This window comes from Mytilus californianus, unplaced genomic scaffold (genome assembly GCF_021869535.1).
Source record: "Mytilus californianus isolate M0D057914Y unplaced genomic scaffold, xbMytCali1.0.p SCAF_7, whole genome shotgun sequence".
NCBI classification, from domain to species: domain Eukaryota; kingdom Metazoa; phylum Mollusca; class Bivalvia; order Mytilida; family Mytilidae; genus Mytilus; species Mytilus californianus.
Window position 1 is genome coordinate 105262197 of NW_026262723.1, and position 27599 is coordinate 105289795.

General features: G+C 32.6%; 1 protein-coding gene across 1 annotated transcript in view; it reads left to right on the forward strand.

The window, feature by feature from the left end:
- LOC127709614 (uncharacterized) overlaps positions 1 to 27599 on the forward strand; it is a 401059-nt gene that overhangs the window by 356083 nt on the left and 17377 nt on the right. The window contains exons 161-170 of the mRNA XM_052215217.1: positions 132 to 302; positions 2144 to 2539; positions 4407 to 4557; positions 14983 to 15116; positions 18979 to 19067; positions 20392 to 20575; positions 21971 to 22082; positions 22858 to 23059; positions 23769 to 23969; positions 25705 to 25927. Coding sequence (XP_052071177.1) covers positions 132 to 302; positions 2144 to 2539; positions 4407 to 4557; positions 14983 to 15116; positions 18979 to 19067; positions 20392 to 20575; positions 21971 to 22082; positions 22858 to 23059; positions 23769 to 23969; positions 25705 to 25927 — 1863 coding nt within the window. The remainder of the gene's footprint in view (positions 1 to 131; positions 303 to 2143; positions 2540 to 4406; positions 4558 to 14982; positions 15117 to 18978; positions 19068 to 20391; positions 20576 to 21970; positions 22083 to 22857; positions 23060 to 23768; positions 23970 to 25704; positions 25928 to 27599) is intronic.

Genomic DNA, 27599 nt, shown 5'->3' on the forward strand with positions numbered 1-27599 from the left:
GTTAAGTTGACACTGTAATATTTTTCAAGGTTAATGTATGCTGAGACTACTATAGCACCTATAAGATGTTTTATAGTAGTCTCAGATGTATGCAAGCTACAAATTCTTTAATGATTTTAAAAATATTACAGGTGTAGTAGCTTTATTGGAACCGCCTGATGTTGAAGTCATCAACACAACAGTGGTAGGAGCTGAAGATTTTGATCAACCTGTCACCCCTTCTAATTCTAAACGTGGTACAGACCCTGACACTATTGGCTTCTCATTTTCCCTGAGTGAGGATGAAGCAGTTACAAGATATGGTAAACAATTATTGTACATATGAAATAACATTGAACATTTTATACTGAATTTGCTGTAGTTATTCTACTTGTGAAAAGACATCCTGAGTATACATTAAAGATTTGTCACTGGACATTCAAAAGATAACAAACAAAACTGTATTATCATTACTTATAAATATTGTATAAAAAAACATGATTTGAGTGTCCAAAAAAATGAAAAAAATTAGTACACTGATTATTAAAGTCATCATAATATGCATTAAACATTTGCCGCTGGACATTAGTCTACATTTGCATAATCAATACTTTTAAAATTTAGCACATAAAACTGTATAAAAATCATCATGGTTTTCATGTTGAAAAAATGTACAAAAGGATACTATAAAGGTGTATATTTTAGCATTTATGGTTTTTTTTATCATACAATTCTAAATTTGTGAATTGCATGATGAGTATGCTATTCATAACAACATTGTTGCTTTTTTAAAGTAGGGATATATTTATACCCCCGCTTTAAAAAAGTAGGGGTATACTGTTTTACCTCTGTCTGTCCGTCTGTCCGTCCATCCCATGAAAATTTTTTGTCGCATCTTTCTCAGGAACTACATCATAAGAATTTCTGAAATTTGGTTTCAGGTTTTATAAAAGTCAGCTATACCGTGTGATGCGTTTTCAGATTCATCACTCAACAACTTCCTGTTTGCCGAACACTTGTATCATTTTACATATTTTTACACTATTAAAATTATCCAGTTACGGCTGGGGTATCATCAGTGAGCAGTAGCTCGCAGTTTCACTTGTTTCACGCATTTTACATAATCTTCTGTTTACAGCAGTACTCTGATGAATAAGGTTTCTTAGTATTAAGATTTAAAAGTGCAGCTTAGTTTTATCTGCAAAGAAACTTGATTATTGAAGGAATGCTTTACTACAAATAGAGTTGTATTAAAATTCAAAATCTTTTTTTTAAATATTGAGATACTAACTGCAATAGTCATTTGATGCAATAATTAGGGCCCTTTCAAATAGTCAACGTGTGCCCTAAAGTTATCACTCTGTCTGTCAGCACTTCTATGTCTTATGTTAAATAAAAATTGCCTAAACTGATTTTCAAAATTTGTTTGCTAAGTGTTAAAAGCTAGAAAAGGAAGGTTCCATTGTTTCTTTTTTTTTGTGGAATTTGGATAAAAATTGTGGTAAAAATATTTAGTTTTTGTTTTAGAAAAAAATAATAAACTTTGTGAAACATCTTGTTGTGCCAAAATTTCAAAAAAAACTAACACATGAGTTATGATATGCTAATCAAAATTGATTTGTAATGACAAAAATTTTATTCAGGATTTTTGAAAGAGGCATAATTCCATAAAACGGATTATAGAAAAGAATTTGAACAATTTTATACTAAAAAATCATATAAATCGTGAAAAACATGATATAATTATTTTTTTGGCAATCAAAGGGGGGATGTACACCATCTAGACCTTGGATCCACCACTGAAATAGGGATAAAGTATACCATAAAAACTTATCATAAATCACAAACATCTTTTTGTGCTAGGGTTTCACTTAAAATTGATATATAGATTTAATAATCTATTTTAAGTTGATTTCATGTATCAAAAATTGTTTTAAAATGGGATAAAAACTTACTCTTTGTTTAAAATCACAAATTTGGAGAAACATCTTTATGTGCTGGAATTTCAATGAAAACTGATACATAGGTGTCTATGCTTTCCCTTTTGTTACCTGATGTCAAAATTGTGGTAAACTTGATTCATTGTGTAAAATATTATGGGTTGCCCACCAAAATACATAGTGCTTTGACTTCAACAAAACTTCTATTTATTTTTGTATTATAGATATCTGTTTGGGATCATCCAAGATAAATGATGATATTTTCCCTTGTACCTACATCAGTGTTAACATGTCTGGTACAGTTTTGATAAAGAATGGCTCTATTTACATGAATGAGTACAAACTATATGATTTGCATGAACTCAGAAAAGACCAGAGTAGTTCTTCCACTAATACCTTCCACATGGAGCCAGGGAGAACTCTGTTTATAACACTCAGAGCTTGTAATGATGCCTACCTATGTAGTAACAAATCCTTAGGAACGGTTACCATGATGGATGATAAAGCTGTGATGAAGACATCAATGGGAGGTGAACCTCTAGAGGTGGAGTATGATATGTCAGCTAACAGGAGGAAGAGGAGGAGTTTAGGGGATACTCTTATTATAATAACACCTGATGGTTAGTAGCACTTCAATGATATACATCAAAAACATCTGATATGATTATTTTGATTGATGAGTAAGATGGTTTTGGTGAGTACTGGGACACACCACCTACATGTTAAAAGGGAGTATTTAAAGTAAATCGTTTATCATTAGATCAGTTGGTTAGTAAAACGAGGCAGAAGACACCGAGGGGACATTCAAAACTTTTAAGTCGAGAGAAACTGACAATGCCATAGCCATAAAAGAAAGATCAGAAAACACTATATAGAAAACTAAAGACTGAACAACACTAACCCAACCAAAATTGGGGTGTTATCAGACAGGCCAGGGCCGTAACTATGAGTGAGACGAGGCAATTCTCGTCTGAATTTCTGGCAAAACAAAATAATAATAAGGGGAAAAAAAGAAAATGGAGAAAGTTAGGCATGCAGAGGGTAGAACACATCCTTGCATTTTAACATCAAGAATTATGTAATGCATACTTCAAATACGTGTAGTAATTTATGTTGACGTGCAGCTTCTGTACTTTTATTTCAACTTAGGGTATCAAACTCTCTGTATCTGATTACCATCGCCAGTAAATCGGCATTTGGTTCTGCAATTATTTATTTCCCGTGAAAATGAATTATTGATAATGGATATTTCCCACATTATCAGTGCGCAAAGTAAATCAAAATTAAAATGGTTCGAATTCTTCAACTTGCTAGGTCAATATTATTAATGAATTCACAGATCACACATGAATACCAAAACACCCCACAATTTGTGTGTAATTCTCTTTCAAATAAAATGAAGATTTGAGGCATTTTCAAATGTTTTGCTACAAACCTGGCTGCAATTCGAAAACATAACATTTTTTTCGGATGGATGAAGGATTTGTTTGGTTTAACGGCAAGTAGGCTTTCTTTACGCTATATAATGGAAAGCAGGTTATGTACATGTGATAATTCCATTCGAGTGTTAAATGGACAGGACAAGACCTTTGCAGACTGACAATTTGATTGCTTGATACTTTGAATGTTCATGGAGTATTGTGGGAGAACTTCGGGCTTGCGAAATAAAGACGGTCACACAATTAACCATGGTTAAGGTGACTAGAGAGTATTTGATTTGTATCATTATTGAGTCGGGTGTTAGGCATTTATAAAATTAGCAAAAAAGATTAATTATTCAATTCCAAGAAAGTCATGAGTCAGACGATGGGATCTTAGTGGCACAAGATATGTCAAACTAGCATTCACAGACAGTGACTAGATTCCAGCCTTTGTGCTTTATTTAAGTGTTATTGAAAATGTGTGTTATTTTTAATGAAGCGTTGACCACACACACTTGTCTCACATTTTCTACTACCAAACATATACCCTACTGTTAATATTCGAGGCAAGTATCTGTCAATCGGCTCAGAGTACAGTTCTTAATACGATAAATATGAAATAAAAACAATAAATATGATACAAAAAACGGAGGTAACAAGATATATTTAGAACAATATTATTATAATTTTCGGCCGGAAGGGGGGGGGGGGTTGCCCCCTGGTCCCCCCATTACCTGGGGGCCTCAATCGTTGGCCCCCAAACCCCAGCCTTGTCTGTTACCAAGGCCTAGTTACAGCCCTGCAGGCTAATCATATATAACAACTTTTCATTATGCAACCTGATGGTAAGTATTTGGGCAAGTAATGTGGCATATTTAATCATTATATGATACTGATTTAACTGTTTTGGTATCTTGTAGGACTTGCCTCTAAACAGAGTATATTAATGGAACCATTAAATAATACAGATTTAACTGTTTTGGTATTTTTCAGGACTTGCCTCTGGACAGAGTATATTAATGGAACCATTAGATAATGCTGTTTTAATTGTTTTTGTATTTTTCAGGACTTGCCATTGGACAAAGTATATTGATGGAACCATTAGATAGTACTGATTTAACAGCTGTTTATGATTCAGTATCCTCAACAGCGTTCCAACCCTATATAGTAAATCCTAATGATACCATGGATTTAGTAGACAGACTTCTTTATAGAAGGTGAGTAGTACGTGGTTCCAACCCTATATAGTAAATCCTAATGATACCATGGATTAAGTAGACAGACTTCTTTATTGAAGGTGAGTAAAACCCTATATAGTAAATCCTAATGATACCATGGATTTAGTAGACAGACTTCTTTATAGAAGGTGAGTAAAACCCTATATAGTAAATCCTAATGATACCATGGATTTAGTAGACAGACTTCTTTATAGAAGGTGAGTAAAACTCTATATAGTAAATCCTAATGATACCATGGATTTAGTTGACAGACTTCTTTATAGAAGGTGAGTAGAACCCTATAAAGTAAATCCTTATGATACCATGGATTTAGTAGACAGACTTCTTTATAGAAGGTGAGTAATACCCTATATAGTAAATCCTAATGATACCATGGATTCAGTGGTTCTTTATAGAAGGTGAGTAGTATATGGTATCAACCCTATATAGTAAACTCTAAAGATACCATGGATTTAGTAGACAGACTTCTTTATAGAAGGTGAGTAAAACCCTATATAGTAAATCCTTATGATACCATAGATTTAGTAGACAGACTTCTTTATAGAAGGTGAGTAAAACCCTATATAGTAAATCCTAATGATACCATGGATTTCGTAGACAGACTTCTTTATAGAAGGTGAGTAAAACCCTGTATAGTAAATCCTAATGACACCATGGATTTAGTAGACAGACTTCTTTATAGAAGGTGAGTAAAACCCTATAAAGTAAATCCTAATGATACCATCGATTTTTTAGACAGACTTCTTTATAGAAGGTGAGTAAAGCCCTATATAGTAAATCCTAATGATATCATGGATTTAGTAGACAGACTTCTTCATTGAAAGTGAGTAGTACATGGTTCCAACCCTATATAGTAAATTCAAATGATACCATGGATTTAGTAGACAGACTTCTTCATAGAAGGTGGGTAAAACCCTATATAGTAAATCCTAATGATACCAGAGATTTTGTAGATAGACTTCTGTATAGAAGGTGATTAGTACAGAGTTCTAACCCTATATAGTAAATCCTAATGATACCATGGATTTAGTAGACAGACTTCTTTATAGAAGGTGAGTAGTACATGGTTCCAACCCTATATAGTAAATCCTAATGATACCATGGATTTAGTAGACAGACTTCTTTATAGAAGGTGAGTAAAACCCAATATAGTAAATCCTTATGATACCATGGATTTAGTAGACAGACTTCTTTATAGAAGGTGAGTAAAACCCTATATAGTAAATCCTTATGATACCATGGATTTAGTAGACAGACTTCTTTATAGAAGGTGAGTAAAACCCTATATAGTTAATCCTAATGATACCATGGATTTAGTAGACAGACTTCTTTAGAGAAGGTCAGTAGAACCCTTTATAGTAAATCCTAATGATACCATGGATTTAGTAGACAGACTTCTTTAGAGAAGGTGAGTAGAACCCTATATAGTAAATCCTTATGATACCATGGATTTAGTAGACAGACTTCTTTATAGAAGGTGAGTTAAACCCTATATAGTAAATCCTAATGATACCATGGATTAGGAGACAGACTTCTTTATAGAAGGAGGGTAAAACCCTATATAGTAAATCCTAATGATACCATGGATTTAGTAGACATACTTCTTTATAGAAGGAGGGTAAAACCCTATATAGTAAATCCTAATGATACCATGGATTTAGTAGACAGACTTCTTTATAGAAGGTGAGTAAAACCCAATATAGTTAATCCTAATGATACCATGGATTTAGTAGACAGACTTCTTTATAGAAGGAGGGTAAAACCCTATATAGTAAATCCTAATGATACCATGGATTTAGTAGACAGACTTCTTTATAGAAGGTGAGTAAAACCGTATATAGTAAATCCTAATGATACCATGGATTTAGTAGACAGACTTCTTTATAGAAGGTTAGAAGGTGAGTAAAACCCTATATAGTAAATCCTAATGATACCATGGATTTAGTAGACAGACTTCTTTATAGAAGGTGAGTAGTACATGGTTCCAACCCTATATAGTAAATCCTAATGATACCATGGATTTAGTAGACAGACTTCTTTATAGAAGGTGAGTAAAACCCTATATAGTAAATCCTAATGATACAATGGATTTAGTAGACAGACTTCTTTATAGAAGGTGAGTAAAACCCTATATAGTTAATCCTAATGATACCATGGATTTAGTAGACAGACTTCTTTATAGAAGGTGAGTAGTTCATGGTTCCAACCCTATATAGTAAATCCTAATGATACCATGGATTTAGTAGACAGACTTCTTTATAGGAGGTGAGTAAAACCCTATATAGTAAATCCTAATGATACCATGGATTTAGTAGACAGACTTCTTTATAGAAGGTGAGTAAAACCCTATATAGTAAATCCTAATGATGCCACGGATTTAGTAGACAGACTTCTTTATAGAAGGTGAGTAAAACCCTATATAATAAATCCTAATGATACCATGGATTTAGTTGACAGACTTCTTTATAGAAGGTGAGTAGAACCCTATAAAGTAAATCCTTATGATACCATGGATTTAGTAGACAGACTTCTTTATAGAAGGTGAGTAATACCCTATATAGTAAATCCTAATGATACCATGGATTCAGTGGTTCTTTATAGAAGGTGAGTAGTACATGGTATCAACCCTATATAGTAAACTCTAAAGATACCATGGATTTAGTAGACAGACTTCTTTATAGAAGGTGAGTAAAACCCTATATAGTAAATCCTAATGATACCATGGATTTCGTAGACAGACTTCTTTATAGAAGGTGAGTAGTTCATGGTTCCAACCCTATATAGTAAATCCTAATGATACCATGGATTTAGTAAACAGACTTCTTTATAGGAGGTGAGTAAAACCCTATATAGTAAATCCTAATGATACCATGGATTTAGTAGACAGACTTCTTTATAGAAGGTGAGTAAAACCGTATATAGTAAATCCTAATGATACCATGGATTTAGTAGACAGACTTCTTTATAGAAGGTGAGTAAAACCCTATATAGTAAATCCTAATGATACCATGGATTTAGTTGACAGACTTCTTTATAGAAGGTGAGTAGAACCCAATAAAGTAAATCCTTATGATACCATGGATTTAGTAGACAGACTTCTTTATAGAAGGTGAGTAATACCCTATATAGTAAATCCTAATGATACCATGGATTCAGTGGTTCTTTATAGAAGGTGAGTAGTACATGGTATCAACCCTATATAGTAAACTCTAAAGATACCATGGATTTAGTAGACAGACTTCTTTATAGAAGGTGAGTAAAACCCTATATAGTAAATCCTAATGATACCATAGATTTAGTAGACAGACTTCTTTATAGAAGGTGAGTAAAACCCTATATAGTAAATCCTAATGATACCATGGATTTCGTAGACAGACTTCTTTATAGAAGGTGAGTAAAACCCTGTATAGTAAATCCTAATGACACCATGGATTTAGTAGACAGACTTCTTTATAGAAGGTGAGTAAAACCCTATAAAGTAAATCCTAATGATACCATCGATTTTTTAGACAGACTTCTTTATAGAAGGTGAGTAAAGCCCTATATAGTAAATCCTAATGATATCATGGATTTAGTAGACAGACTTCTTCATAGAAAGTGAGTAGTACATGGTTCCAACCCTATATAGTAAATTCAAATGATACCATGGATTTAGTAGACAGACTTCTTCATAGAAGGTGGGTAAAACCCTATATAGTAAATCCTAATGATACCAGAGATTTTGTAGATAGACTTCTGTATAGAAGGTGATTAGTACAGAGTTCCAACCCTATATAGTTAATCCTAATGATACCATGGATATAGTTGACAGACGTCTTTATAGAAGGTGAGTAGTACATGGGTCCATCCCTATATAGTAGATCCTAATGATACCATGGATTTAGTAGACAGACTTCTTTATAGAAGGTGAGTAAAACCCTATATAGTTAATCCTAATGACACCATGGATTTAGTAGACAGACTTCTTTAAAGAAGATGGGTAAAACCCTATATAGTAAATCCTAATGATACCATGGACTTAGTAGACAGACTTCTTTATAGAAGGTGAGTAAAACCCTATATATAATAAATCCTAATGATACCATGGATTTAGTAGACAGACTTCTTTATAGAAGGTGAGTAAAACCCTATATAGTAAATCTTAATGATACCATGGATTTAGTAGACAGACTTCATTATAGAAGGTGATTAGTACATGGTTCCAACCCTATATAGTAAATCCTAATGATACCATGGATTTAGTAGACAGACTTCTTTATAGAAGGTGAGTAGTACATGGTTCCAACCCTATATAGTAAATCCTAATGATACCATGGATTTAGTAGACAGACTTCTTTATAGAAGGTGAGTAAAACCCAATATAGTAAATCCTTATGATACCATGGATTTAGTAGACAGACTTCTTTATAGAAGGTGAGTAAAACCCTATATAGTAAATCCTAATGATACCATAGATTTAGTAGACAGACTTCTTTATAGAAGGTGAGTAAAACCCTATATAGTAAATCCTAATGATACCATGGATTTCGTAGACAGACTTCTTTATAGAAGGTGAGTAAAACCCTGTATAGTAAATCATAATGACACCATGGATTTAGTAGTCAGACTTCTTTATAGAAGGTGAGTAAAACCCTATAAAGTAAATCCTAATGATACCATTGATTTTTTAGACAGACTTCTTTATAGAAGGTGAGTAAAGCCCTATATAGTAAATCCTAATGATATCATGGATTTAGTAGACAGACTTCTTCATAGAAAGTGAGTAGTACATGGTTCCAACCCTATATAGTAAATTCAAATGATACCATGGATTTAGTAGACAGACTTCTTCATAGAAGGTGGGTAAAACCCTATATAGTAAATCCTAATGATAACAGAGATTTTGTAGATAGACTTCTGTATAGAAGGTGATTAGTACAGAGTTCCAACCCTATATAGTAAATCCTAATGATACCATGGATTTAGTAGACAGACTTCTTCATAGAAGGTGAGTAAAACCCTATATAGTTAATCCTAATGACACCATGGATTTAGTAGACAGACTTCTTTAAAGAAGATGGGTAAAACCCTATATAGTAAATCCTAATGATACCATGGACTTAGTAGACAGACTTCTTTATAGAAGGTGAGTAAAACCCTATATATAGTAAATCCTAATGATACCATGGATTTAGTAGACAGACTTCTTTATAGAAGGTGAGTAAAACCCTATATAGTAAATCTTAATGATACCATGGATTTAGTAGACAGACTTCATTATAGAAGGTGATTAGTACATGGTTCCAACCCTATATAGTAAATCCTAATGATACCATGGATTTAGTAGACAGACTTCTTTATAGATGGTGAGTAGTACATGGTTCCAACCCTATATAGTAAATCCTAATGATACCATGGATTTAGTAGACAGACTTCTTTATAGAAGGTGAGTAAAACCCAATATAGTAAATCCTTATGATACCATGGATTTAGTAGACAGACTTCTTTATAGAAGGTGAGAAAACCCTATATAGTAAATCCTTATGATACCATGGATTTAGTAGACAGACTTCTTTATAGAAGGTGAGTAAAACCCTATATAGTTAATCCTAATGATACCATGGATTTAGTAGACAGACTTCTTTAGAGAAGGTGAGTAGAACCCTATATAGTAAATCCTAATGATACCATGGATTTAGTAGACAGACTTCTTTAGAGAAGGTGAGTAAAACCCTATAAAGTAAATCCTAATGATACCATCGATTTTTTAGACAGACTTCTTTATAGAAGGTGAGTAAAGCCCTATATAGTAAATCCTAATGATATCATGGATTTAGTAGACAGACTTCTTCATAGAAAGTGAGTAGTACATGGTTCCAACCCTATATAGTAAATTCAAATGATACCATGGATTTAGTAGACAGACTTCTTCATAGAAGGTGGGTAAAACCCTATATAGTAAATCCTAATGATACCAGAGATTTTGTAGATAGACTTCTGTATAGAAGGTGATTAGTACAGAGTTCCAACCCTATATAGTTAATCCTAATGATACCATGGATATAGTTGACAGACGTCTTTATAGAAGGTGAGTAGTACATGGGTCCATCCCTATATAGTAGATCCTAATGATACCATGGATTTAGTAGACAGACTTCTTTATAGAAGGTGAGTAAAACCCTATATAGTTAATCCTAATGACACCATGGATTTAGTAGACAGACTTCTTTAAAGAAGATGGGTAAAACCCTATATAGTAAATCCTAATGATACCATGGACTTAGTAGACAGACTTCTTTATAGAAGGTGAGTAAAACCCTATATATAATAAATCCTAATGATACCATGGATTTAGTAGACAGACTTCTTTATAGAAGGTGAGTAAAACCCTATATAGTAAATCTTAATGATACCATGGATTTAGTAGACAGACTTCATTATAGAAGGTGATTAGTACATGGTTCCAACCCTATATAGTAAATCCTAATGATACCATGGATTTAGTAGACAGACTTCTTTATAGAAGGTGAGTAGTACATGGTTCCAACCCTATATAGTAAATCCTAATGATACCATGGATTTAGTAGACAGACTTCTTTATAGAAGGTGAGTAAAACCCAATATAGTAAATCCTTATGATACCATGGATTTAGTAGACAGACTTCTTTATAGAAGGTGAGTAAAACCCTATATAGTAAATCCTAATGATACCATAGATTTAGTAGACAGACTTCTTTATAGAAGGTGAGTAAAACCCTATATAGTAAATCCTAATGATACCATGGATTTCGTAGACAGACTTCTTTATAGAAGGTGAGTAAAACCCTGTATAGTAAATCATAATGACACCATGGATTTAGTAGACAGACTTCTTTATAGAAGGTGAGTAAAACCCTATAAAGTAAATCCTAATGATACCATTGATTTTTTAGACAGACTTCTTTATAGAAGGTGAGTAAAGCCCTATATAGTAAATCCTAATGATATCATGGATTTAGTAGACAGACTTCTTCATAGAAAGTGAGTAGTACATGGTTCCAACCCTATATAGTAAATTCAAATGATACCATGGATTTAGTAGACAGACTTCTTCATAGAAGGTGGGTAAAACCCTATATAGTAAATCCTAATGATAACAGAGATTTTGTAGATAGACTTCTGTATAGAAGGTGATTAGTACAGAGTTCCAACCCTATATAGTAAATCCTAATGATACCATGGATTTAGTAGACAGACTTCTTCATAGAAGGTGAGTAAAACCCTATATAGTTAATCCTAATGACACCATGGATTTAGTAGACAGACTTCTTTAAAGAAGATGGGTAAAACCCTATATAGTAAATCCTAATGATACCATGGACTTAGTAGACAGACTTCTTTATAGAAGGTGAGTAAAACCCTATATATAGTAAATCCTAATGATACCATGGATTTAGTAGACAGACTTCTTTATAGAAGGTGAGTAAAACCCTATATAGTAAATCTTAATGATACCATGGATTTAGTAGACAGACTTCATTATAGAAGGTGATTAGTACATGGTTCCAACCCTATATAGTAAATCCTAATGATACCATGGATTTAGTAGACAGACTTCTTTATAGAAGGTGAGTAGTACATGGTTCCAACCCTATATAGTAAATCCTAATGATACCATGGATTTAGTAGACAGACTTCTTTATAGAAGGTGAGTAAAACCCAATATAGTAAATCCTTATGATACCATGGATTTAGTAGACAGACTTCTTTATAGAAGGTGAGAAAACCCTATATAGTAAATCCTTATGATACCATGGATTTAGTAGACAGACTTCTTTATAGAAGGTGAGTAAAACCCTATATAGTTAATCCTAATGATACCATGGATTTAGTAGACAGACTTCTTTAGAGAAGGTGAGTAGAACCCTATATAGTAAATCCTAATGATACCATGGATTTAGTAGACAGACTTCTTTAGAGAAGGTGAGTAGAACCCTATATAGTAAATCCTTATGATACCATGGATTTAGTAGACAGACTTCTTTATAGAAGGTGAGTTAAACCCTATATAGTAAATCCTAATGATACCATGGATTAGGAGACAGACTTCTTTATAGAAGGAGGGTAAAACCCTATATAGTAAATCCTAATGATACCATGGATTTAGTAGACGGACTTCTTTATAGAAGGAGGGTAAAACCCTATATAGTAAATCCTAATGATACCATGGATTTAGTAGACAGACTTCTTTATAGAAGGTGAGTAAAACCCAATATAGTTAATCCTAATGATACCATGGATTTAGTAGACAGACTTCTTTATAGAAGGAGGGTAAAACCCTATATAGTAAATCCTAATGATACCATGGATTTAGTAGACAGACTTCTTTATAGAAGGTGAGTAAAACCGTATATAGTAAATCCTAATGATACCATGGATTTAGTAGACAGACTTCTTTATAGAAGGTTAGAAGGTGAGTAAAACCCTATATAGTAAATCCTAATGTTACCATGGATTTAGTAGACAGACTTCTTTATAGAAGGTGAGTAGTACATGGTTCCAACCCTACATAGTAAATCCTAATGATACCATGGATTTAGTTGACAGACTTCTTTATAGAAGGTGAGTAAAACCCTATATAGTAAATCCTAATGATACAATGGATTTAGTAGACCGACTTCTTTATAGAAGGTGAGTAAAACCCTATATAGTTAATCCTAATGATACCATGGATTTAGTAGACAGACTTCTTTATAGAAGGTGAGTAGTTCATGGTTCCAACCCTATATAGTAAATCCTAATGATACCATGGATTTAGTAGACAGACTTCTTTATAGGAGGTGAGTAAAACCCTATATAGTAAATCCTAATGATACCATGGATTTAGTAGACAGACTTCTTTATAGAAGGTGAGTAAAACCGTATATAGTAAATCCTAATGATACCATGGATTTAGTAGACAGACTTCTTTATAGAAGGTTAGAAGGTGAGTAAAACCCTATATATTAAATCCTAATGATACCATGGATTTAGTAGACAGACTTTTTTTATAGAAGGTGAGTAGTACATGGTTCCAACCCTATATAGTAATTCCTAATGATACCACAGATTTAGTAGACAGACTACTTTATAGAAGGTGAGTAGTACATGATTCCAACCCTATATAGTAAATCCTAATGATACCATGGACTTAGTAGACAGACTTCTTTATAGAAGGTGGGTAGATAAAACAAATAATAAATGAGTTTGGAATGTATATGTCAGATCTTAAACATTGGACAAGACCCAAAACCACATTTAAAGCTCTTTATTATGATACCCCCACTTTAAAAAAGTGGGGGTTTACTGTTTTACCACTGTGTGTCCTTTCATCCGTCAGTCCATCCATTATGTCAGACCGTCCGTCCGTCCCATGAAAATTTTCGCCGCATCTTTCTCAGGAACTACACTACAAAGATTTCTGAAATTTGGTTTCAGGGTTTATATAAGTCAGCTATACTGTGTGATGCGTTTTCAGATTCATCACTCAACAACTTGCTGTTTACAGTACACTTGTACAATGTATCATTTTACACATGATAGCCAAGTTGAAAATTTTCGTCACATTTTTCTCAGGAACTACAATACAAGGATTTCTGAAATTTGGTTTCAGGGTTTATAAAAACATCTATACGGTGTGATGTGTTTTCAGATTCATTACTCAACAACTTCCTGTTAACCGAAATATTTGGGCTGGGGTATCATCAGTGAGCAGTAGCTCGCAGTTTCACTTGTTCCCCCTAGTCTAGACCCTTGTGAATAAATTCAATAAAAGCAAAATCCTGACTAAATACATAAAGATATAGTAACCACTACAGTGATAATTTTTATGTTCTGTGTACTTAACTTTACCTATAAAAAAAATATCTTGATCTGTGGAAAAAAACAATGATTCTTAATTAATTTAACAAAACAAAACAAGAGGAAAAGCCCTTTATATGAGTTTAAGGAAGATCAATAAACAGCTTTATATAAAACGTGATATATATTTTGGGAATGACATCTGCACACTTATAGATGTCATAGATAGAGGGGCAGATGAACCTTTTTGGGACTTCAGCATTGAGCAGTTTAATTTGTGTGAATTAGGGAATAGCCAGGTAAATCAAAGGGAATTTGGAATTCCATATTTAATTATATTGTGATGCGGGAACAAGAATATTATTTTTAAGGATTTCACATTTATTTTCGCTGGAATTTTTCCTACCCCCCTCATAGGTAATGCCACCACACAAGTGCAAACTGTAGCTTGGTTTAATTATGCTTCTGGTAAACAGAATATGAACAATTTCTAAACCTTAGTGTAGCTCCTTTGTAAAGGGGACAGATAACTGAATTTCACCTAGTTTCATTGATATTTAAATAAAATTCTATAAATATTTACACTGCTATTGCCATTTATTCCAGATTATCAACTAGTATATTTTCCTTTACTCTGGTACCCATTGGACATTTACCTATGCCTGGACCAGTCAACATAACTTATTTTGATACCACTACAGATCGAGATCAAAGGATTATGTTAACCCACTGGAATCCAGGTATAAACTGATAAACTTACAAGTTATGTAGATTCTGCTTCTGTAGCCAGTTTGATAAAGCATAGATGGGGGGTAGGAGGGGTGCCGTCCTAAATTCCGAAAAAGTAAACGGTAAAATCCTGAATTCCCGGAAAAAGGAAGCATTCTTTCGCCGGATCCTGAAATATTAATCATTAATGTTTTTATCAATGACATTAAAAAGTAAAATCACACAAATACTGAACTCCGAGGAAAATTCAAAAAGGAAAGTCCCTAATCAAACAGTAAAATCAAAAGCTCAAACACATCAAACGAATGGATAACAACTGTCATATTCCTGACTTGGTACAGGCATTTTCCTATGTAGAAAATGGTGGATTGAACCTGGTTTTATAGCTAGCTAAACCTCTCACTTTTCAGTACAAATTTTTACATAGAATAATTGCAACTAATACTTTCTTGTATAAAGTTAAACTTAAAGATTCAAAGCTTTGTACTTTTTGTAACGTTTCTGATGAAACCATGGAGCATTTATTCTATGAATGTCCAATAACACATTTTATATGGCAATCTTTTTCACAAAAATTAAAAGTATTATAGGGCTTTTAGCAAAAATAAGAAAATATCAGGAAAATGAACATTATATAGCAAAGAAAAATGGTACCACACCTTTTTTTCTAAAATTCTGGGCCCCAGTAGATTACATTTTTACTGATTAGTAACAATTACTTTTGATTCAAATCATGTAAAGTAAAAAATGAAACTTACAGTTTATAAAGAGCAGATCTTTACAAAGATAACATTTTCTTTGCAATACACAAGTTGATATATGTTATGTTAACGCAAGTGCAAGAGTGGGTGTATGTGTGTGTGATTGTTTTCTTTTCCCCTTTTTATTATAATGTTGATATTCATATAATATATATTCACAGTAGAAAAAAAAATGTAGTCAATTATTAATTTGTTTGTTTCCTATATCAAACCCCTTAACACCATAGTCAGGTGGTGATGTACAGGGATTGTAAAAGCCTGACTACTGAAAAAAAAAAAAAATAAATAAAAACCTCTCACTTGTATGACAGTCGCATCAAATTCCATTATATTGACTACGATGCGTGAACAAAACAAACAGACACAATAGGTAAAAATGTCAAAAGTAGGGGTACAGCAGTCAACATTGTGTTATCATCTTAATCACTATAAAAACAAACAAATGCAACAAAGAAGCACAAAAAGGCATACATCAAATTTAACATCCTCATTTTGCTTTTTAAAAGTACCATACATTTCAATATTCCACCAATTCAATGATTGCTGGCTGCTTTCCATTGTTTTTTAGGACCAGAGATATATAATATATGGGTGGACAAATATTTGTTATGAACAATATGATTGTTATAAAAAAAAAATGAACTATCAGACATGAATATGTAACTTGTTGAACCCTGCTCTTTTTACTTCATAGGCCTATAGAAGTATGTCAAGTGCACGATGTTTTATCGATATTGTCAACATCGCAATGTCTACTTTATCGTGTCATTATTGTGTTTACATTGTATCCTATCTATACCCTGTCTGTACATTTATTACATAGTAAACACTACGATGTAGACAATAGCGAGTCAACATCGTGTTTATATCGTATAACAAGTCTATTATATACCTTTGTGTTTGCAACGTTCACAATGTAGACATTGCGATGTTAACAATAGCGAATCAACCTCGTGTTTATATTGTATACTAAGTCTATACCTTTCTGTTTACATCGGTCACATCGTATGCATCGTGATGTTGACAATATCGTGTCCACATCGTGTTTATGTTGTATATAAATTCTATACCTTTCTGTTTACATCGTTCACATCGTATACATCGCAATATTCACGATATCGTGTCAATATCATGTTTATATTGTATACAAAGTCTATACCTTTGTGATCACATCGTTCACATTGTAGACATTGCGATGTTGACACTATTGTGTTTACATCGTTCACATCGTCAACATCGTGTTTATATTGTATACAAAGTCTATATCTTTGTGTTTACATCGTTCACATCGTAGACATTGCGATGTTGACAATATTGTGTTTACATTGTTCACATCGTCAACACCATGTGTATGTTGTATACCAAGTCTATACCTTTATGTTAACATTGAGATGATGACAATAGCGTTTATCTTGTAAACTGAGTGAATGTCTTTGTGTCAACATCATTCTAATCGTCAACTCGTAGCTTGTTAGAGCCGAAAAAACTATATACACCATCAAGTTTTATTCTCTAAGTCTAGTTGTTACTTATTTCTTAGACAAATTCGTGTGTGAGTTTACTTAAAAAAAGTTGCTTTTTTGTGATTCGTATAGTATTTTATTTATAATTATATGTAAACATCAAATAACAGTTCAAATAATATAAATAATGTTGACACCATATAGTGCACACTATAATGCAAACGATGTAAACACGATATTGATAATACGTTGTATAAATTGCGATGTTAGCGATGTCAACGATGTAAATAGTTTATAAGAGTTGTTACAATGTAAACGATGTTGACACGATATCTTGTTAGCACTGTTTATAACGCAATGTAAACGATGTAAACACTATATCGTTACTTCATTGTATACATTGCTATGTATACGATGTAAACGTTGTAAACAGTATATAAGAGTTCATACAATGTAAACGATGTTGACACGATATCGTGTTAACATTGTAAATATCGCGATGTCGACAATATTGTTTTTACATTGTGCACTGGACATGGATGGGCCTATATGTTGTTGAAATCAAGAAGATTTCTTCAACTTTCAGTAAAATTTATATTTTTGGCCTATTTGGTTGTAAATGCCAAAACTTTGTAAGAAAAGCTCAACAATATTTATTCTATTAAAATTTCTCACATGTATATGCTTCAACTTGAAACACTTTTCATCTTGAAATATCAAGCTTTAGAATTATGGGCCAAAAAGGGTCCTTTATACACCTACTCCTTTATATTTTTAAAATGTGCCAGCTATTAAGGAGGTACCTAACACTACAGGGAGATAACTCTGTAAAAATCAGCTAAACGTTTTAATTACGTTGTATTGTTAAGGAAATATTAAGCTTCTCAATGATCAAAATTAGTGTTTGTCAAACTGCTATATAACCAATGAAATTTTTTTGATAAAGTGGTTGGTTCCAATTTTTTGAAATTTTTATATTTTTGTGAAAGGGTCAAAGTTAACATTTTGTCAAAATTTTATGAAAATTAAACGAGCCAAATTAATATTAGTCAAGGTGTTGGGTACCACCTTAAGCCAGTATGTAAAAATAATTAATTATAACTGGGTACTAAAGTTTATGTCATTGGTCTCCGATAGATAGTTGATCTCATTGGCAATCGTACCATGATCATATCATCTTCTTATTTTTAAACTTAGAATGGAAAAAATGTCAACTATTGGCAAATGTCTATGGTGAGTTCCAATAATATTAAATTATCTGGGCCTACATATCAGAACTTATAAGGAAAAAGCCTGCAGTCATGCACTATTTAAACTCCTACATTCAAGTTCAGATTTTAAGTATAAAAAAGAAATACTATTTTTTGGTAAAAAAGGTTCACCCCTGTAAACTTTAAACCATGCAAACCAAATTTGAGAGGGTGTGTGAAAATAACCATGTCTTTCCATAAATTAACAACTTGCATATTCTTAGCCTGTTATTGTGCACAAATGGATTCATATATTTTCAAAGCATTTATAGTGTATACTTATAAGTTTAGATTTCACTTAAACCCAAGTTTGAAGCTGCTTTCTAAGATTAAAAGTTTTGAAGTAAGATAACATTTTTCTTCAATATAGATTTATTGCAATGTAATGTATGTTTACAGTGGATAAACAATGGGAGCTGACCAGTAAGACTTGTGGTGACCATAATGATACAGAAATTATAAACCCTGATGGAAGTACTACTACATTGGCAAGTTTTATTATTCTTCTTAATATGAATAAGCTGTTGACACTGAGATATGTCTCACCTGTCTGCATAAAACTCAGAAAAAGCCAATCGGATGGACAGCAACATTGCTTATTAATTCAGAGTTGCTGGACCAATTAGTGGGTAGGGCCTCAAAATGGTTGACAAACTGAGATGTACAGACAACAATGTAACTTTATAGAAAATATTGTTGTCTATTGTAAGTAGTTCCTATCAAACTAACTTAAGCAGACAACTTAACATTGAAAATTGTTAATAGATTGAAAGTCACTGAACCATGACCTAGGGGGCTGGGCCTTGAAATAGTTGTCAAACTGATATGTTCTGATAGTAATGCAACTTTATAGAAAATATCATTGATCTATCACAAGTAGTTCCTATCAAACTAACTTAAGCAGAAAACTTGTTGATGCCACCGTTGCCAGAAAAGCACACCCTATGTCTCGCTTTTCGTGACTTTTGTAACAGGCTAGACAAAGATATGGGTTTAGAGGTGCATGAGACAATATCCTAAGTTTTGAGGTTAAAACAAAACAAGCTTTAGCTCACTTTTATTTCATGTGGAAATAGAAGAGACGATACACATATAAAACCCGGCCCTGGTTCACTTTTGCCTGAATTTGGCCTTGAATTTGAACTTGATCATAAATATTAAAAAGGCCACACTTTGGTCTTAAATAGGTATATTGTTAAGTAAAAAAAGATTTCCTCACAAGAGTACATTGTGTGCTACAAAGGCAACACATTATGCATATGTTGTCAAAACATGATGATTTTGTGCTGTTTTTGGACTTGGCTTCAGAAAAACCTTGGCCAATACCTTCGATCAAAAATGTTCTGTTACCAAAATTTGCCAATGCTTATATTGAATACTTAGACACTACAATTTTCTGGACCAGGGCAGGGGCCAAAGTTATCTTTGTGAAAAACTGTAATAAATTATGAAAATTTTATCCAAAGCTGATATTACCACATAAATAATGCATATCTAAGTGGTCATAACTTGTAATTTATAATGTGATATACCTTAAAGAAGTTATTTCCTATTTACTAGTTATATCACAACTATTTCTAGGAACAATATGTATATTTTGGCCAGATTTAAAAAAAAACATAAAAACCTTAGGGCCAAATTCTAACCCTTAGTTACTTAGTGAACCTGAAAATAACAACTTTCACATTTGTAACCTGTTATTGAGCACTAATGGATTTTGATTTTTGAAAGCATTTATAGCTATAAATTTGTTTTAACTAAATACAAATTCATTTATTATTATTTCATCTAGGAATGAATTTGTCTTTATAGGTTTGTAGTACCTGGAAGTCCAAAGAAGAAAATTCTACAATAAGTCGTAAGAAAAGATCTACATCACAGCTTGAGTATTTGTCACAAGAGACACAGTTTTCTCTGTCAGTAGTGTCTACTACTATAATCAATACACCACCAAGATTGGTCAGTCCCGAGAATGTAACTATGGAGGAAGATTCAGGTAAGATCTGCACAACTTTCATAAGAGACATAGTTATAACCCTTGCAACAAACTTTTGTGGGTATATAGGATTCACCTTGACTGTCTGTCTGTCCGTCCATTTGGTCACTATGACCTTGACTTTGTTCCCTATTATAGTAAAACCTTGTCTGATTTGTGTCCTGCCCATAGCTTTTTTTAGATAGAAGTTAGGTTTACCAAACTTGGTATGCTGATACATCATGGAATGGGTGGTGTCATAAAGCAGTCAGTCACTCTAACCTTGACTTTGATTCCTATTACAGTAAAACATTGTCTTGATTCGTGTTCGGTGCATAATTTTGTACCGTAGCACTAAGATTTGACAAAACTTTGTGTGCAAAAACATCATTCTAACCTTGACTTTGACCTTGACCTCTATGATAGTTAAACATTGTTAAACTTTTGTACTGTAGCATAGATTAACAAAATTTTGTATGCAGAAGCATCATTGGAGCGGTATGTGTCAAATACCAGGTTACCTTGACCCCTATTTGTGTTGGGAACTTGGGGGCATTACTGTTTTTTGGAGGATTTAGGTTAACCAAACTATGTCAAACTACATGTGCAGATGCATTATGGGAAGATGATTTGTCAGTTAGACAAGGTCAAATTGGTTTTGACCTTTAACCCCCAAAAAATTGATTGACGTTTAACATTTGATATTGCTGAAAGCCAAAATTCTGAAATTGTCAGTGTCTCAATACTGAATTTCATAGCCGCTGGGGTTTTTAGTCACCCTATTGGGGACAGCTCTAGTATTCCCTGTCTGTACTGCTTATTTCTATCTACAATCCATCATCAAGACTGATTACTCCTGAGATGGCAACTATGGAGAAAAATAAGAATAAGATTTGCATAATTATTCATCATCAGAGACAGTTTTTCTGTTTGTAATGTTTATTTCTTTCTATAATGTCGATGGATTCTTAAGTTAAGCAAGAAAGCTTGCACAGAAAAGAGTACCTTGATTGTTTGCTATCTGTTGAGTTTCTTTTGACAATTCTGGATATGATATGCAAAGAAAACCTTCATGTTAATAAGTAAGTATTTCACTAATTATTATGGTGTATTTCTTTCTTTTAGGGCACAAAGTACAGTAGTATTGGTAGATAGTATTGTAATTTATTACATTGTTCAATTGACTGTATATTATAGGATTTCAAAATCTGTATATAATAAGCACTCAAAATTTTCACTTGGAAATGTTACTTGATTTGAAATAATATCTATATGAATGTATGCTCTGACATTACAATACTCTATTTAATTAACCTGATACATATAAGTGAATCCAGTTCAGGATGGTATTGCAACTTCACTAGATCATTACAATGTAAAAATAGATGAATTAAAACAGCATTATCTTCATTTCAGGAACTCTTCAGTATTTACTAGAGGCAACAGATGATGAAGCAGATACTATTTTGTTTTATTTAGAAGATTCTACCTATATCATGGGTACTCCAAGTCTAACTACTGATGGAATGTAAGTTCAATTATTTTAAGGGACATATTTACACAAAAGACAATATACCAATGGTCAGATGAGACTGGTGATAATTTATAAATAGTTGATACAAATGTTCAGTTCCCTGATGGCAACCAAATTACTCGAAATTTTGATACTTAAAAATCATCTTTTTTTAATGTGTTTCTGGGTTGCTGTCCCATTAACAAATCTACATCCCAAAAAACATATATTTTGTCATTTAAATTTCAACACCCTGAAAAACCACAACATTAGTCTTTCCAAATATAGAAATAATGAACAAATTATTAGTCTACATGTAGTAATTCACAAATGTGTTGGTCTGTTTTAATATTATTATGATGGCTCTTTCATATTTACAATTGATATTTTTATTGACTATATATGATATAGTCAAGTGTTCTAGTGAACCCAAAATAGAGGGGTACAACACCCATCTGCACTTACAGTGCTGTTCTATGGATTGTTCTGCTTGAAGGCAAATGTAAGTTTTTCAAAGCCAATAAAAAATAATGTGATTGCAAGAATGCTGTGAAGGAAATTTACTTTTGAATTTATAAATTATGAATGCTAGTTTTTATTATTGCGAACCTGATACCATCGCATTTTTCACATTATTAATTATTAAGAACATGGCAGTAATTTCTGAATTGACAGTTATCAATTGTTTCAATTTTATATACATAAACTTGATCATCATCTTCAACGAAACTTTGCCCCTCTGCCCTTAAATCCTAGCTGTATAATAATAACCAAAGATAACTTTTGTCAGGCTGTTGTATACTCCATGTACAGACTGTACAGGAACAGAATACATACACATACTCCTAACAGAACATCAGACAGATGTTCCAGCAGCCAGTTCTATTGTCACAATAGCTATTGATGTCATCAGTCAGAATGATCACCCTGTTGTTTTCCTTACTCAGTTTGGTAGCTCTATATTGTTAGAGGATACTAGTGAACCAGTTGTGGTAAGTTTTAATGTCACAATAACAGTCCATGTAACCAGTCAACATGACCATCTTGTTGTTTTCCTTATTCAATATGGTAGCTCTATATTGTTGAGATTTTACTAGGAACCTGTGATAGAAAGTCATTCGGATTTTGATGCAGCAAAGACTTAGTATACAGAATATATCAGATGTCAAGATATTTAAGGTTTTTTTTACCTCATATCTCATTCATTTGGAAAGTTACTTTTGAACTGTTATACACAGATAGTAAATGAATGAAAGAAAGAAAAATGTTATTTCAAATACTTTTTATACCCCCCGCAAACAATGTTTATTTTTGGGGAGGGGGGTATATAAGAATTATCAGATCCGTTTGTCTGTCCTGCTTCATGTTCTGTGCATAACTTTTGTACCATTGAACTTGGGTTAATAGTTGCATCTTGAACTGGAGGTGTACGTGTCATATAACAAAGTCAGGTCACTCTGAGGCAAACTTAACTTTTATACATGAAGTACACTCTCAAATACATCAGCTACCGCCTAGTCTTTTTTATGCATTTAACCTGCTTACTTGGATATGAGCTGGAGACTAAAATTATCTTCCCATCAAGTATCTGAAACGGTGTAACCAAACTTTCAAAAATAGTGAAATTTTCTAAGAATGAACCTTTCATTATCCATTGAACTGTTTTCTGCATCACACTCATAAAAATATCATATTTTGTAGGTATACCTAGAACAGAAAACCAATTACACACAACACGTCTGGTCTGACCAGTTCACAGTTGTGTTTGGAGCATATGATATTGATGTACAAGACAATTTAACTTTGAAGGTACATGTATCACAACTTGATCATGGAAATATTACAATTTCCCAACAACAGTTGATCCCTCCTGATGTAGGACCATGCCCTCATGATCCATTGGTAAGTTTAGTTCCATTGAAATATTTTATTAGGCCATAGTAAGTTAATAATTGTATGTTCTTCCTCTACTTATATTTTGAATGCCCATATTTATTGTCGAGCCTGCGAATTTTGTCGCAGAAAGCTCGACATAGGGATAGTGATCCGGCGGCGGCGTTAGCTAACTTCTTAAATGCTTTATATTTTAGAAGCTAGAAGACCTGGATGCTTCATACTTTGTATATAGATGCCTTATGTTACGAAGTTTCTGTCTGTCATATGTCCATTGTCCTTGACCTCATTTTCATGGTTCAGTGACTACTTGAAAAAAAAGTCAACGTTTTTTGTAATGTTAATTTCTTTCTTATTATGAGTAATAGGATAACTATATTTAGTATGTGCGTACCTTGCAAGGTCCTCATGCCCCTCAGACAATTTTCATTTGACCTCGACCTCATGTAATGGATCGGTGAACAAGGTTAAGTTTTCGTGGTCAAGTCCATATGTCAGATACTATAAGCAGTAGGTCTACTATATTTGGTATATGGAATGATTGTAAGGTGTACATGTCCAGCTGGTAGGTGTCATCTGACCTTGACCTCATTTTCATGGTTCAGTGGTCAAAGTTAAGTTTTTGAGTTTTGGTCTTTTTTTCTAAAACTATATGCAATAGGTCAACTATATTTGGTGTATGGAAATATTTTATGATGTACATGTCAGTCTCGTAGGTTTTATTTGACCTTGACCTCATTTTCACGATTCATTTCTCAGTGTTAAGTTTTTGTGTTTTGGTCTGTTTTTCTTCAACTATAAGCAATAGATCAACTACATTTGTTGTATGGAAGGATTGTAAGGTGTATATGTCTGTCTGGCAAGTATCATCTGACCTTGACCTCATTTTCATGGTTCATTGGTCAATGTTAAGTTTTCATGGTTAAGTTTGTTTCTTAGATACTATAAGCAATAGGTCAACTATATTTAATGCATAAATTGATTGTAAGGTGTACATGTCTGTCTGGCAAGGTTCATCTGACCTTGACCTCATTTTCATGGTTCATTGGTCAATGTTAAGTTTCTTGGTTAAGACTGTTTCTTAGAAACTATAAGCAATAGGTCAACTATGTTTGGTTTATTGAATGATTGTAAGGTGTACATGTATTTCTCGTTTGGTTTATCTGTCCTTGACCTCATTTTCTTGGATCATGTTAAGTTTATGTGTTACTTGTAGTACAGTGTTTGTTCTTATATATCTCATGGTTATACTCCTTCTGAGATTTTGTTTTAGAATTATTTATTCAGTCCACAGGTTTCAGTTGCTCATTTCAATCCCAATTTCTGTTGTCAAGTCTTCTTATTGATATCTTTAAAGTGCCTTGTGATAATCTTAATGATTATTAATGTCATATTGCAATGACATTTGTGGACCACAGATGACAGCATTTGTAGGAAGCTTGATGATTTTCCCGTCCTTTGTGTTTGTATTTTATTTTTGATGTATAATTTGTAACTTTATTGGTGAATTAGATTTGATTTATGTGGTCAAAATTTTCAGTTCTTTGTAGTTATAAAATCTTTTGCTAATTGTACCAATGTAGACTTTAATGGATTGATAAAAATATAACTTACTACTAAAAGTTTAAGTAAATTAAACACGGACTACATATTTCAAACTGAACTTATCTTCTCATATAAAAAAAACCTGACATACAATTGACCAAGAAAAATGTCTATTACCAACAATTTTGTAACATTCCAGATTGATAGCTTACCTTGTGGGAATTTCACTCAAACTTTACCATACAATGTAACAGATATGTCATGGATCTATATCACAGTGACCTATATTCAACCTGACAATTACTATGGTTATGATTATATAAAGCTGTATGTGATGGATGATAGGAACAGCTCATCTGAAGTGGTTACCATACAGTTTGCTATTTTGAAATCACCCTGTCAAAACAAAGGGGTGTGTCAAGGTAATATCTAAGTTTTAACCTGTTGATAGTTAGGTAATTCCATGTTGAACTATGGTGTTGATAAAAGCACATTGTGTAGTATTTACATTACCTAGTTGAATAATTGTGGAACTGGTAAGAGATACTGCAGTGACACATAGGGATTTCTTTTTTTTTTTGGTGCACAGCATTGTTATGGACCATAAAGTTGTCTGCATTATCCATGTCACACTTGGTTAATCCTTGAAAACAGCAGTGATCTGAATGATTTTGGGGTTTTCAAATACTGAAACATTAACTCTGGTCTATCAATTAGTCAAATTCAATAGGAAAAATATTTCTTCAGTCTTATGAGATTTGATAGAAAGAAGAATTTTACCTATTATTTACTTGAAAAAGATACGGAAAAATATCTCATGTGCAAAGAGTCAATTATTGGGGGTGTTGCTAAAGGCGGAAACGGAATAAGGAACAGAAACAGAAAGAATTTACATCTTTTCTTTTGGGTTATTTACCTATATGAAGTTATTTTCTTTTAGAACGAAAGGTCATTTTTTCGAAGAATCAACACGGACGATTCCAATTCAATGAAATATGCTTCAAGGCATAAAATAATGATCTGTGTATGTAACAGGGTTCTTGAACGGAATAAAATGATTCGTCTAGATGTTAAAGGTGTTTATTTATACGACATAAATAAATAACCCTGAAAGTACACAAATAACAAAATATAAATACATAGACAATACGGTGTACAAAGGGATATAACTCTAATTCTTATAACGGAAAGTACATGTATAAAATACGATGAACTGGCTCTTTTCTATAAGAATACAACCAATACTATTAAAGTGTATATGTTGTAAATATATAAATTCAATCAAACTCAGTTGTACACCAAGTCAGGATTAAGTGCTATATTATGTCCAATAATCTTACGTTAATCATTCATTGATTTATGAATGATCTATTTGTTACTATAATGTTTACATGTAATTATTGACAAACAGGTAACTACTATTCACAAGACACAAACAATACATTTACTGAACTTAAATCAAATAGACAAACACGGACAATACAGTAAACTAAAAATACATTGAAAACACTGATCTTACCATGTATATGGTACAAAGGTCTATCTCCTATTTGGAAGCATCACCAGATCATAATAATATCAAGATATTCTGGTCCTGTTAAAAATACAAATATAACCTACATAAGTATAATGAACTAAATTATATCTGCATAGCATTTATAAACAATAAGTATAATGTTCAATACTGACATTGCTTTAGACCTTTTATAATAATAATATAACTGTACCAATACATGTATCATTAATATATCTATGATATATTAATTCTCTGAGTTCATGAAAATACTTCTTTAAAATAAAATATCTATGATTCATGCACAATCATTCTGACTTATTCAAAAATACATTTTCTCTCAGATTCAAACTAAAGGAAAACTGTGTAAATATTAAAGACTTAGAAATATTAGTAACTGACCTGATTAACATGAAATTAGTGTCCAGAATATAACTATTTTAAATATGGCTGCTATGATGTATATCTTTCTCTCACAAGGTATTCAAAAAATGTGGTAAAACTTAGAGTTCAGTGACTATGACCAATAGAAGACAAGTTAATATGACACATGACTGACTGACTAATGAACCAGAAAAATA